The 13,032-nt window shown below is 51.6% G+C and overlaps 1 protein-coding gene across 1 annotated transcript in view; it reads left to right on the top strand.

Annotated features, from left to right (window-relative positions):
• Positions 1-269: 269 nt before the first annotated feature.
• ASAP3 (ArfGAP with SH3 domain, ankyrin repeat and PH domain 3) overlaps positions 270-13,032 on the top strand; it is a 47,970-nt gene continuing 35,207 nt past the window's right edge. Inside the window, 1 exon segment of the mRNA XM_059136272.1 lies at positions 270-611. Coding sequence (XP_058992255.1) covers positions 483-611 — 129 coding nt within the window. The 5' untranslated portion in view covers positions 270-482.

Here is a 13,032-nt window from a genome sequence, read left to right as displayed (position 1 = left end):
CGGGCGGGGCAGTGAGTCAGGGGCGGAGCTCTGAAGGGATGGGCGGCCTGGGGACGGGGCCGAGGAGCCCGGTGAGGGGCGGAGCTCCCGGGTTCTGAGGCTTGGTGGCCCGGCGGAGGAGTCCGATAGGGAGCCGGGGGCGGGGCAGTCAGTCAGGGGCGGAGCTCTCAGGCTGGGAGGTCTGGGGGTGGGGCTGGGGAGCTCCGCGAGGGGCCTAGGCGGGGCAGTCCAGCCTAAGAGGATGGAAGGCCGGGGGCGGGGCCTAAAGGCCGGCGGGGTGGGGAAGCTCTAGGCTCCCCGGACGCGAGGGATCGCGGCTGTGCAGGGCGAGGGCAGTCGAGGGCGGGGCGGCGTGGAGGGGGCGGGGCGTGCGGAGGCCCCGACGGCGCTCGCGGTGGGCTGTGAGGCCAGCCCAGTTCCGTGCAGCGAGCGCCCCCCGCGCCCCGCTCCGGCAGTCCCGGCGCCCTAGCCCCGCGCCCGCCATGCCCGAGCAGCTCAGCGTCGCCGAGTTCCTGGCCGTCACCGCGGAGGACCTCAGCTCCCCGGCCGGGGCCAATGCCTTTGCCGCCAAGATGCCCCGGTGCCGGGGGGCGGCACTGGCGCGGGAGGAGGTGAGGAGGCCGAGGCGGGAGGGGTCGGGGGTCCCGGCAGGGCCTCGCTTTGACCTTCACGGGCGTGACCGTGATGGCTTTTACCGCGCCCCAGAAACCTGACCCCTCTCTAGATCTTTGAGAACCGAGTGCATCTTAAACATCGGCGACCTCACTGTCGAGTCCGGAGGGGGGCCCCGAGGGACTTTTTGTGCGGCGGGGGGGGGGTGGGAATGGGGGCTTGAGGTCATCTCGATGACAGGCTTCACAGGTCGGGGTCATAACCCCAGTGCTCGTGTTGATCGACCCCGTCGCATGCATGTTTGTTCAGCGCCTCACTGCATCTGTTTGGGTTTTCGTCTTCGGAGCCCCACGAGTTTGCTCCCCAAGTCACTCCCCTCCTGGAAAACAGGCCTTTTGCCTCAGTCTGAACTTAACTTTTCCGCAGCTTCAGGGAGGCCCCCTCCCCCTGGCTGCGGGTTCTGAGATTTGGCCGGCGCTTGTGGAATGAATGCGAATGAGAAGGCGCCAGGAGCCGGGGTTCACCTTGGCCAGGCTCTTGGCAAGTTTGTAGTCTCCCCTCCCCTCCCCTTTTCTCTTTGTCTTTCCCAGCAACGCGTCCCAGGCCTTTTCTTTCGCCCTTGCAGGCTGCCCCACCCCATTCCCGTCTGCAGTTCATTCCTACCCCCCACCCAAACGGACCTGCTGCACGCTGGCTGGGGGCGGGGGGGTGGGCTCCTCTGCCCCGACTGTTCTAGGGCAGACACCCTGTGGCTTTGGGTCAAGGGAGGATAATGGGGTTGTGCACCTCCCTTTCAGAGGATGCCCTGAATTGGGTGGCATTTTTGACTTTACCAGGAGCTCTCATCTCCAGTCTTCACCATGAGAGTCTTGACCGCCCACTGTGTGGCAAATAAAAAGCTCAATAGTTCAGAATACTATTGGGCCTTGGCCCAGTGTCTTGGGCCAGTGTCTTGAGGAGTATCTCCTTCTCCCCCTCTCCCTGACAGGCTGAACCCCCATCCCAGAGTCTGTGCATCTCTCTGTAGGGGTGTTAGAGGAGCGTGGGAAGAGCATTGACTTTGCGAGAGGCAGAGCTGTGTTCAAATTCTGGCCCTGCAGTTTGCCAGCTGTGTGAGCTTGGGTGTATGACCTGAGCTGTTTGAGCCTCACATTTGGGATCTATAAAATGGGATAATAATGTTTACCTCACAGGGCTATGGTATTATATGAGTCAGTGTGAGTAAAGCATGCATCTTTATAAATGGAATGATTATTAGGTTGATTGATGGACCTTTTTAGATGGTGACCGGTTCTCTTTTGTTTGTCCTCATTTCTCTCATAGAGACTAGCCTAGTACGTTGCACATAGTAGGGTTACAGGCTTTCATAAAATAAGAAGCAGCCGTGGCGCCTGAATGGCTTAGTGGGTTAAAGCTTCTGCCTTCAGCTCAGGTCATGATCTCAGGGTCCTGGGATCCAGCCCCGCATCGGGCTCTCTGCTCAGCGGCTTCCTCCTCTCTCCCACTCTGCCTCTCTGCCTACTTGAGATCTCTGACTGTCAAATAAATAAATAAAATCTTTAAAAAAAAAAAGAAGCAGCAGCAGCCAATGACCTTTTGGCCTCTTTCCTCAGGCAGAACCAGTAACTTGAAGTCCCCGCACTATGAATGTGGATTCTGTGTTTCTGGGAGGTTCACAGGGCAACTGTCGTCCTGATGGGAGAGTGCTACCAGAGGTTTGTCTTCATGGCTTCACATTCCTTGACCTGGAAGAGTTCAGTGCCACTGGCATCAGTAGGGCTTTCACAGTTCACCCTCCTCTCTGGGTTGTTCATTAAAATGTTAGATCAGGAGCCGGAGAAGGGACTGTACTATGAACCTTTCTCCAGGGACAGAAATGGCCATTTATCCTGTGCATCTGGCCTTGCCTGGGTTGGTGTGTGTTAGTACTTGTGTGTGCTGGGGAATGAGCACGGGTGGGAGGGAGTATGGGGGGGCACCCCTTGGAACGGGTCTGGAGGCTGTCGTAGACTCCGGTCAGGACTCAGCTTTGCCCCAGTTCAGGCCAGACAAAAATCCAGCCTCGTTTGCATTTAGGACTTTGGTTTGGTCCGTGTGACGGTTTGTTTTCGCAGCAGAAAGCCTGTGGCACCCAAACACAGCTTTCCTCTTCAGTGTTTTAGTGTCCGAATAGTTAGCATCTGACCTTTGGATTGGACTTTCCTGAGGTTTCCTGTTTGATTTTGCATTCATGTTTATATTTACATGCAGTTTGATGCTGGCATCCACCCACACCCCTTCCCCCCAGCTTCCCCCCCTGCCCCCACTCCACCGTACCCCCATTCTGGGCATGTCTAACCCACCCCCTGGCTTGAGGCTCCATTTGGCTGAATTAAAATGCAACAGGTTCTTAAAGCACACCTTCCAGTCCCCTATGGCTTCCCCGGGAGTAACTAGAGACACTGTGCTGGGACTTGTAGGACTCTTTAGGTTCTCTAGGAAGGACCCTTGGCAAGCCACTGAACTGGAATGTCAGCATTGAGCAGCCATTTAAGATAGAGGTCACCTAGGAACTCTCATCTAAGTTGTGAAACTGATGTCCAGAAAGAACAAGAGACTTGTCCGAGCTCCTTCCTCTGGGTAATAGAAGAATTGACATTGCCATTCAAATATTCTAATCCCTGGTCCTATTCTGTTTCCTTCCTAAATCCAAATGCCTGTTTTCCCTACGTAACTTTTCTGAACCTTAATTATTCTACCCTTAAAATGGGTCTAATAATCCTTCCTTGCTTTCCTCTCTAGGTTGTTAAAGCTTTGTTTTTTAAGATTTTTATTTATGTATTTGACAGAGAGAGACACAGTGAGAGAGAGAACATGGGGTGGGGGGGAGGGAGAAGCAGGCGTCCTGCTGAACAGGGCGCCTAATGCTGGGCTCGATCCCAGGACCCTGGATCATGACCTGAGCTGAAGGCAGACGCTTAACGACTGAGCTACCCAGGCATCCTAAAGTTTTTTGTTTTTAATTGTGAAACACTGTACAAATGTGAAGGAATATTAAGACAAATAAACCATTCTGTCAACCACCTCTTTCCTGTTCTGGGCCCCTTTACAGTCATCATCTTACTAGTAATCACAAGAACACAGGTGAAAATGGACCCAAGAAGTTTAAGTCAGTCACCTAGTGACTGCCTTAGTCACCACTATCACATAGTGGCTATGTCTGACTCTAAGTATATTCTTTATCCAGTTCTCCATGCCATCTCTGGGCCAGGCACCAAGGACGTAGAGATGCTGCTCTGGTTTGATGGCTGGTTGGGAGATGTGCCTGCCTTAAGGAGACGAGTAGGAATCCCAGGAGTCTGTCCTGAGTGCCTAGAGAGAAGTACAGAAGGAGGGGCACCTGGGTGCCTCAGCAGGTTAAGCCCCTGCCTTCGGCTCAGGTCATGAACTCGGAGTCCTGGGATCGAGCCCTGCATCGGGCTCTCTGCTCAGTGGGGAGCCTGCTTCCTCCTCTCTCTCTGCCTGACTCTCTGCCTGCTTGTGATCTCTCTCAAATAAATAAATAAAATCTTAAAAAAAAAAAAAAAAAGAAGTACAGGAGGATGCCATAAGAGGTCAGTGGGGTCGTGGGGGAGAGAACAGTGAGGATTGGTGCAATCATTGCGAGCTTCCTGGAAGAGGTGACTTCCAGATGGGTCTTGAGAAATGGAGGAACTCCTTCATTCAGTGGAGAGGGTACGTGAGTGAATTTGGAGATGCGGGAAGAGAGCATATACAAGGACCAAGTAAACTATTTTGACCGATGCTAAGAATTCATGCAGTATTGTGTATCTCAAACTACTACTGAGCGTGTATCTCCTGCTAAGGTATTAGATAAAAGCAGTCTTCCACGGAGAGATCTTCGAAGGCTTGCGTCTCATATATTTATTTGAAGGTCAATGAAGTTTTAATTGCACAAAGGACATGATAATTTTTTATTAAGTTTTAAATTTTAATTCCTAGATAGTTAACATGTAGTGGTATAAGGACATAATCATTTATAATTAAAACATACAAAAACATAACAGAAAAGGCAGAATTCACCTCTGATCATGCTTCACAATCCTTATACTCTCCCTGGAGGTATTTGCTGTGGAAATGTGTGTGTTTCCCAACATATGACCTCAAAGAAAATACATTATCGCAAGGGGGTGGTAATTAGGAGGAATGTTTACCTCGATTAGTATCATGTTCTATATCACATAGTTGACATTTTATTGGAGTCAGATTTGTCTTGTCCTTTGTGACTTTGCTTTTTTTTTTTTAATCTTGTTTTAGAAAGAACTTTGTAGCTAATACTCTTGTGACTTCTATATTCTGCTCTATTGTGTCTTTATTTGTTTTACAAAAAATAATAAAAATTATGTAATCTTTGAGGTTGTTTGCAAGAAACATAAGCCCTCTCAAGCTGCTGATGTTGAAGGGAAACTTGTTTTAGGGAATTAGAGGGGCCTCAGGGGACTGAAGCGTGGTTAAGTAATAGTAGACCGCATCAGGGCCTCACTTGAGGCTGGGAAGTCATCAGAAACAAAGGGAACTGCTTCATCATTCTGGCTGCCCTGCCTCTGCTTCTTTCTGCGCATCTGCTCACTTGTCATCACACAGGTCCCAGAAGGTATCACATAGTCGTCTGGGGAAGAAGGCGGCTTCAGCCCCATATCCCCGTGACCTCACGTGTCTGAAGGTAACCACGCTGGCCTTGGGTCCCACTTCCTGGTTCCTGGTGGAGAGGTTGATGGCCTGGCTCGGCTTGTGGATTGGTTCTAGAAAATGGGGTTTCCACCCCTGGTTTCACGTGGCTACGGAGACCTGTGCTGTGGGAGGGAACACTTCCCAGAGAAGAGGGGCAGAGCTTGGAAAGTCCCCACCCCCTCCTATGCACAATCTAGGATCCAGGGAGAGGCACAGTTCTCATCCTGTTTTCTGCCTACTTGGCTATCCAGGTGTTAGGTGGACCCCAGTTTCAAAAGCTCAGGTTTAGTGGAATTAAAAAGATGGAGAGCTAGGGGCATCTGGGTGGCTCAGTTGGTTGGGCCACCAGCTCTTGATCTCAGGTTGGATCTTGATCTCAGTGTTGTGAGTTCAGGCCGTGAGTTGGGATCTGTGTTGGGCGTGGAGCCTATTTAAAAAAAAAAAGATGGAGAACTAGAGGGTGTAGCATGACTTAGAAGGCCATGACTGCCAATTTGTCACTTGGGCTTTTTGCTGGACACGGGGGACCAGTGAACCCAATCATGTTGTCCTAGGAATGGATGAGGCCAGTTCTGCTAAGGGACACAGCAGCCAGCATAAGGCCTTTGGGACTGCTCGGTGCCAGGGCCTGTGGTATGCACTGGGTGGACACATTGCTTATTAAAAGAAATAGAGGCCTTGCTCCATTGCGCTTTCAAATCTTCTGGGGAAGACGGCTAGTAAACAGATTAACAAAGTAGGTAATTGCATGTTGTGATGAATGGTATGAAGGCTCATCCTCCTGGCCAAGGCCTTCCTTGGAGCTTGGTCCTGGGCCCTCATTTCTTTGCACGCTAGCCCCTCTCCGGGCAATCTCATCCACACCCTCAGCTTCGGTCCTCTCTCATCTTTAAACGACTCACTCACGCATTGGTATATCCAGCCCAGACCCTTATGTTCAACGGCTTGCTTGGCCATTTCACTTAGACATCTCAATGAGTCCAAAACCACACTTGTGACTTCCTACACAGGCTGGCCTTTCCAGGATCCCCTTCTCCAGGAGTGGAACCTCCCTCTGTACTGTCACACCAGCCAGAAACCTTGTACCTCCACATGCATCCTGCATCATCAAGGGTCACCAGTTCTGTAAATATCTCCGCAGCCTACTCACTTCTATACATCCCAACCCTGTCCAGCCCACCATCACCTCTCCCCTGGTGCTCCTAACTTGTTTCTCTGCTTTTATTCTAGCCCAGTTCTCCCTAATAGCATTGCATGTCCCTCCTTTGTGGCACACATCAGAGATATATTTTGTATTTATTTATATAATGATGTTATTAAAATCTGATTACTCATTAGATTTTGAGTTCCATGAGAATAGAATCTAATCTCACCACTGTACCCCTGGTATTTACCATAACACCATTGTGGGTGCTCAGAAAATATTGGTTGGATCATGAATAAATAAAAGAGGAAAACTAAAAAGGAGCATACTAGAGAATAGTGGTGTGAGGGTGTTCCAGATTGGGGGAACAGCTTAAGCAAAGGCCCTGAGGCAGTAAAGAACCTAAAGCATCTCTGACACCGAAAGGAGGCCAGAGGGACAGCAGCTTAGTGATGAGGTGTTGGAAGACCAAGATCAAATGAGTTTGGGAAAGCAGGCAGGGGCTTTCAAGCTTGTAGGCCCTGGCAGCAGGTTTGGATTTTATCTTTTTTTGTAAGCAAGCAGCATGATCCAGTTTCCGTTCTAGAAAGGTCCTATCAGCTGCCTTGTGGAGATGAGATCAGAGGGAGCAGGAGAAAACCCAAGGATGCTGTCACAGCTGTTCATGGAAGAGAATGATGGAAGTGTGACTAGGGCCGTGATTGGTGGAGGAGAGAAGTGGACAGATTCTAGAAGTATTTTGTAAGTAGTAACTAACATCGAGACTTGTTGATGGAGTGCATGTAGGGGAGTGGTCAAGAAAGGCTTCCAGATTCCTAAGGAAGAATGCCATTGACCCTTTTCTAAGAAGGAGAAATCTGGGGGAGAGACAGGTTTGGGGGAGAGTCAGGAATCCTGTTTGTACGACCTTATAGGTCTTTGAGATACCCCAGTGGAGAGGTCAGGAAGGCGTTCGGGTATGAGTTTATTTCGGGTATATGAGTCTGGAGATGAAGGGAGTGAGGGAAGGAGAGTTGTCAGAGTTGAGATAGCGGGTTTTGAACTTGTATCTGTGTAAGAATCACCTGCTGGCCTCCTCAGAGAGTCTAACTCAGTAGCTGTGTCTTTCTGAGGTCTCTTATTGCAAGCGATAGAAACCAACCTGAGCTGCTTCACACAAAAAAGCAGTTCACGGAAAGGGAATATTCAGTAGGTCACACAGTTTCTGGGAAGCTGGAGAGCTGGGGTGAGGTGGCAGCCAGGCTCTGAGCCAAAATCACTCCGCTGAGCCAGTTTGGCGAGGACACCGCTAAATGCCACAGCTCATTGCTGCCACTGTCCTTGGAGACAGGGCTCCTTCGTGGCTCTTGCCGATGGCAGGAGAACAGATCTTACCTCTCTGCTCCCGACTCGGAGTCTGCAGCGAGTGCCTGCTCCGCCGAGTCCCGCTCGCTCCTGGACCCTAGCTGCAAGGGAGTCCGGAACAGCAAGAATTTGGACTTCACAGCTTTTGCCAGAGGCAAGCTCTGCCAGGACTTGCACTGCAAGTAGTTTCATAGATGAAAGAAGGAGACTCATAAGCTGGTCGGTGAAAAGTGGCAAGTGTCCCTGGCCGGTTTGCTGGCGGGCAGGAGGGTGTCTGAGAATCTGCATTTTGATCAGCGTCCCAGGAGATGCTCTTTCAGACGGTCCATGGACCACGTGGGCTTACATCGCATTAGCTGGTGTTTAAAGCTGAGGGAATGGATGAGATCCCCCAGGGAGAGGAAGGAAGAGGGCCCTGGGTCCAAGCTCTGGGGAGCTCCAGGGCCAAGAAGTTGGGAAGGAAAAGAGTAGCTAATGCAGGAGATTGAGAAGGAGCTGCCAGTGGGGAAGGAGGAAACTCAAGAGGGTGTAGAGCCCCAGAAAACTGGAGAGGAGTGTTCCAAGGAAGGAGCCATGCTCAGCTCAGTCAGATGCTGCCTAGATGTCCAGAGGCAAAATAAGAAAATGGCAGACACAACGCCTGAGCATGGCAACATAGAAGTCGATGAACAGGTTAGGAGCCGGGCCAGTGCTGGCTTCCCCTCTGTACTGGCCTGGACCGATTCAGGGAATGGGCTGATGAGAAGTTGTCCTGAGATGGGGAGCGGAGATGGGATGATGGCTGGGGACCCGCGCCAAGAGGGTTTTCCAGGATGGGCTTAGAACGTGGCCCCGCCTCAACTACCCTCTTCCCGTACCTACCTCTGGACAAGGGCAGAGGGTCTTCCTGGAGTGTCTGCCTCAGGCTCAGTCTTGTAGAGTCTCCCCCTCTCTCTAAATTTCAGTCTTCAGTGTTCACTTCCTTGCCTCATGTTCAGCTGTTTTGGGACACTGAGGTGACACAAGCAGGTCTGAGGACAGACACTGGAACTGCAGGGCGTGGCAGAAGGAAAGTGCTTTCCCTGAAGGCCGTTTGGTAGTCCAGTCCTTAGACAGATGTTGTTGCTAGAAGATCTTTTTTTTTTTTTTTTTTTTTTTCAAGATTTTTATTTATTTGTGAGAGAGAGGGAGTGAGCAGGGGGAGGACAGAGGGAGAGGGAATCTCAAGCAGACTCCCCACTGAGCATGGAACCCAATGCGAGGCTTGATCTCATGACCCTGAGATCATGCCCTGAGCTGAAACCAAGAGCCAGATGCTCAACCAACTGAATCACCTAGGCACACTGCTAGAAGATTCTTTCAGTGGGCCTAGTGCTTGGGTCCAGAGCACATGAGGCATTGAGGTCTGGGGAGGAATAGTGACTTCCCCAGGCTCTGGGGCAGAGCCCTGGGAACCCTCTGTCCTGGGAACATTGTAGGGACTGGGCCTCACTGGGGTCAGAGTGGGCCTCACTGTGGAGCGTACTGGAGGCTGACCTGGGAACAGCTGCTAAAGGTTCTCCAACTCAGATGGCTTTGACCTTGACTGAGCTTTTAAGAACTTCAGTTGCCATGGGCTCTACCCGGACCCACTTTATGAGAATCTCCCAGGGGTGAAGCCTGGTCAGGTGAGGAGTTCAGAAGTTCCCCAGGCGACTGATGAGCAGTGGGGGTGAAGATGATTGTGGTAAGCCCTGGCATGCCCCTGTAAGGTTGGGAAGGTAGGTTCTGATGGCACGGAGACCATAGGACAAGGCCCTGTCTGGAAAGGAGAAGGACTTAGGCCCATGGAAAGCTGATCGACAACCCACAGCATATAGGGATGAGGCTGAGCTCTATGCAGAGAGTCCGGGGACTGACGTCAGACAAACCTGGGTTTGAATTCCCTTTGGCTGTGTGACCTCAGGCAGATGACTTCACCTTTCTGAATCTCAGTTTCCCCATCTGTAAATCACAGCCAGTGATAACACTGTCACGGGGTTGTTCAAGGGGATCACAGATAAAGTACTAGCATATCCTTCGCACGTGACAGATGCTTAACTTTTTAAAAAATATATTTTATTTATTTATTTGACAGAGAGAGAGAGAGAGATCACAAGTAGGCAGAGAGAGAGGGGGAAGCAGTCTCCCCACTGAGCAGAGAGCCTGATGTGGAGCTCGATCCTAGGACCCTGAGATCATGACCTGAGCTAAAGGTAGAGGCTTAACTCACAGAGCCACCCAGGTGCCCTGATACTTAACTTTTTTAGAAGTCCCTTTTACTAAAAGCACAATTCCCCCCTGGGCATAGGATACCTAAAGAGATCAGGAGCCACACAGGGAAAATGAGATCATTGCAACAGGGTTTATGAGTGAGCGCTACAATGGTCTGGGACGTCCTAGCACCAGAGTCAAAAGAGGACTCTTGTGTCCCCTCCAGGTGTCCAGGAGTGAAGAGCCCAGCCCAGTCCTGGACAAGGCAGCTTCTTCCCTCAGCTCTGCTCTTTGTTGCCTCTCAACCATTCTTCTTCAGCAAACATTTACTGAGACTGACTGCACGTCCCCTCCCCTGGGTTGCTTTTAGGAGGATTTCTTAAAATTGGGATAAAATTCACCATTTTAACCATTCTAAAGCATGCTGGTCAGTGGTCCTTATTCACGGTGCTGTACAAACACCACCTCTTACTCCAGAACATCTCCTCACCCCCAAAACAAATACCGTGTTCCTTAGAGTCACTCCCTGCTGCCCCTCCCTGAGCCCCTGGCCACTCTCTGTCCCTCTGGATTGGCCTGTTCTGAATATTTCATATCCATGGAATCCTCCAATATGTAGCCTTTTGGGTCTGGCTTCTTCTCGTTAGTGTCATGTTCACATGGTTCTCCCATGTCATCTGGGTTGCTTTAAAAGCAGTAAAAATAGGAACGGCAAACACAGCAGGCAGTGCTGTGCGCACTTCCTGAATCCAATCACTGTAATCCCCATAAGGAGGCGAAGGCACAGAGAGATGAGTAGCTCAGTAAACAGGATCACCAGAAAACGTCCTGGATGCCCATGTGATATCTGGGATATACTTATCCTAAAAAATTATCTGAAATTCTAATGTAACTGCATGTCCTGTGTTTGCAAAATCTGGCAGCTCTACTAGCCTAAGTGGCAAAGCCAGGGTTTGGACTTGGCAGTTCGAAGCCCTTGGGAGGACCTGACCTTTCACCCCATGGGTCATGCCTGACTGACATGATTTAGCAGGTCTCAAGTGAGGCTCTGGTACGCTCGCTTTTTGAAGTGCTCCAGGTGATTCCCCTGGCAGCCTGGGAGTTTGGGGCCGAGTTCGCTGGGCAGGAGAGCTAGGCTGCCACCCTCCCTGTGTGCAGGGCGCTTCGCTATAGGCTGAAAGACCTGACTGCATTCAGTCCTATGAGGTAGATGCTGTTATTATCCCATTTGACAGATGGAGAAATGGAGGAACTGAGAAACCAAGTCAACCTGCTCCAGGTCACGTCATTGACCATGATTTACAGATGGGGAAACTGAGAATCGGAAAGGTGAAGTCATCTGTCTGAGGTCACACAGCCAAAGGGAATTCAAGACTATTGGAAAGAGAATTTAGACCTCAGAACAGGGCCGTGATCGTATAGTGGTTAGTACTCTGCGTTGTGGACCTCAGAACAGTGTGATGTGAAAGCTGGAGTCCTGACCTCCTGCTGCTTTTTCTTTGTTCCCATAGGGCCTTTCATCCATTCATTCACAAACGTTTCCGGCTACTCACGTGGCCCTGTGCTGGGGGCTGTGAATGCAAAGCCAAATGAGCCAGTCTTCAGCCCCAGAGGGAAGTCAGATGTGTGGTACAGAAGGGCCATGAATGCCCGGATAAAAGACAGAAAGGCAGGAGGGATGGGTTCTGGAGGGGTAAGTTCTGTTGAGGCAGGGAGGAAGTAACCTAAGCAGTGTCTGGGAAGACTAAGCGTCTAGGGCGGAACGGGAGAGGGCCTGTCCAGGCAGCCGGGAGAGCGTGAGCAAAGGCATGGTGGCTGGCAACAGCCTAGCGTGTTGAGGAAATTGCAGAGCTGGGTAGGACTGACATTTATGGGATCCGTGATGGATATCCCGTTGGGTGCAGGGAAGGGACTCATCCAGGCCAATAAGGGAGCCAGAGAATGGGAGGCGGGGGGCTCTTGGCTCCTCTATTCAGGGAGGGCAGGCAGGCCAGGCTGTCTGCAGAGCTGGGTGGAATTCAGGGCTTGGGGCCAGGATTCAGCTGGGAATCCAAGGCGATCGGTCCGGCAGAGTTCTCGCTCTCTTAGCTCATCACTGCCTAGCAGTCTCCCGAGAAAAATCCCAGCCAGGAAACTTGGGGTTTACAGAGGGCTCAGCTTACGTGGAGGGTGCGGCTCCCTTCCTGCAACCCCTCTTCCTCCCCACTTCCCACCACCCTGCAAGGGGCAGCTGGTGAGGCCTAGCAGCTTCCCTGGCCGGGGAGACAGATGCAGGGGCCCAACCGAGGGGGCCCCCGGCCAGTCACGGGCTCCAGCCGCGCAGGAAGGAAAACAGCGAGAGGCTGAGGGACCCTGAAATAATAAATGTCAGAGCTGGCAGGAGCCTTCCGCATCCCGCCCAGCCCCTTCGTTCCAGACTCCAGATGGGAGCCGAGGAGTCAGTCTGGGAGGGAAGGAGACTGCTCGAGGTCACAGCAGGGGTGGGGGTAGAGCTGGGCCCCTGGTCCTGGCTCCCAGGCTCTGCGGTTTAGCTAGGACAGAGGCTGCAGGCAGGCAAGGAGAGAGGAACTGGAAAGAGCCCTGCCCTGCTCCCTGGCACCTCCTTCTGACTCCCCCAGCCTGGACTCTTGGGTTCTGGGGGGTGGGGGCTTTGCCCACCTAGATGAAAACCAGTTGGAGATGTGCTCTCGCTGGTGCCCGAGGTTTGAGCAGCCTTGCGGGATATGATTAACAGGACTCGGGGTCCCAGAGCATCCTCTAGAAGGGGAATTAGCACTCATGTCTCTCAACTCTAAGGTGTACAGGTGAGGAAACTGAGGCACAGAAGGGCAGCACGTGCTCAGGGAGACCCAGAGGGGCTAGTGGCTGAGGCAGGCCTAAAATTCAGTCCCTTTCCCCTCCTTCAGAATGTTACTGCATTACCTCTGAAGCTGCCTGACATCCACCATTAGAAAAAATACGGTCTCATTTAATGTTCACAGTCGTGCTGACAGAGCTAACAGGCTCAGCCA

Source organism: Mustela lutreola, chromosome 10 (genome assembly GCF_030435805.1).
Source record: "Mustela lutreola isolate mMusLut2 chromosome 10, mMusLut2.pri, whole genome shotgun sequence".
In the NCBI taxonomy this organism is placed as follows: Eukaryota; Metazoa; Chordata; class Mammalia; order Carnivora; family Mustelidae; genus Mustela; species Mustela lutreola.
The sequence above is the reverse complement of the archived record's forward strand: the minus strand, read 5'-3'. Positions and strand labels throughout refer to the sequence as shown.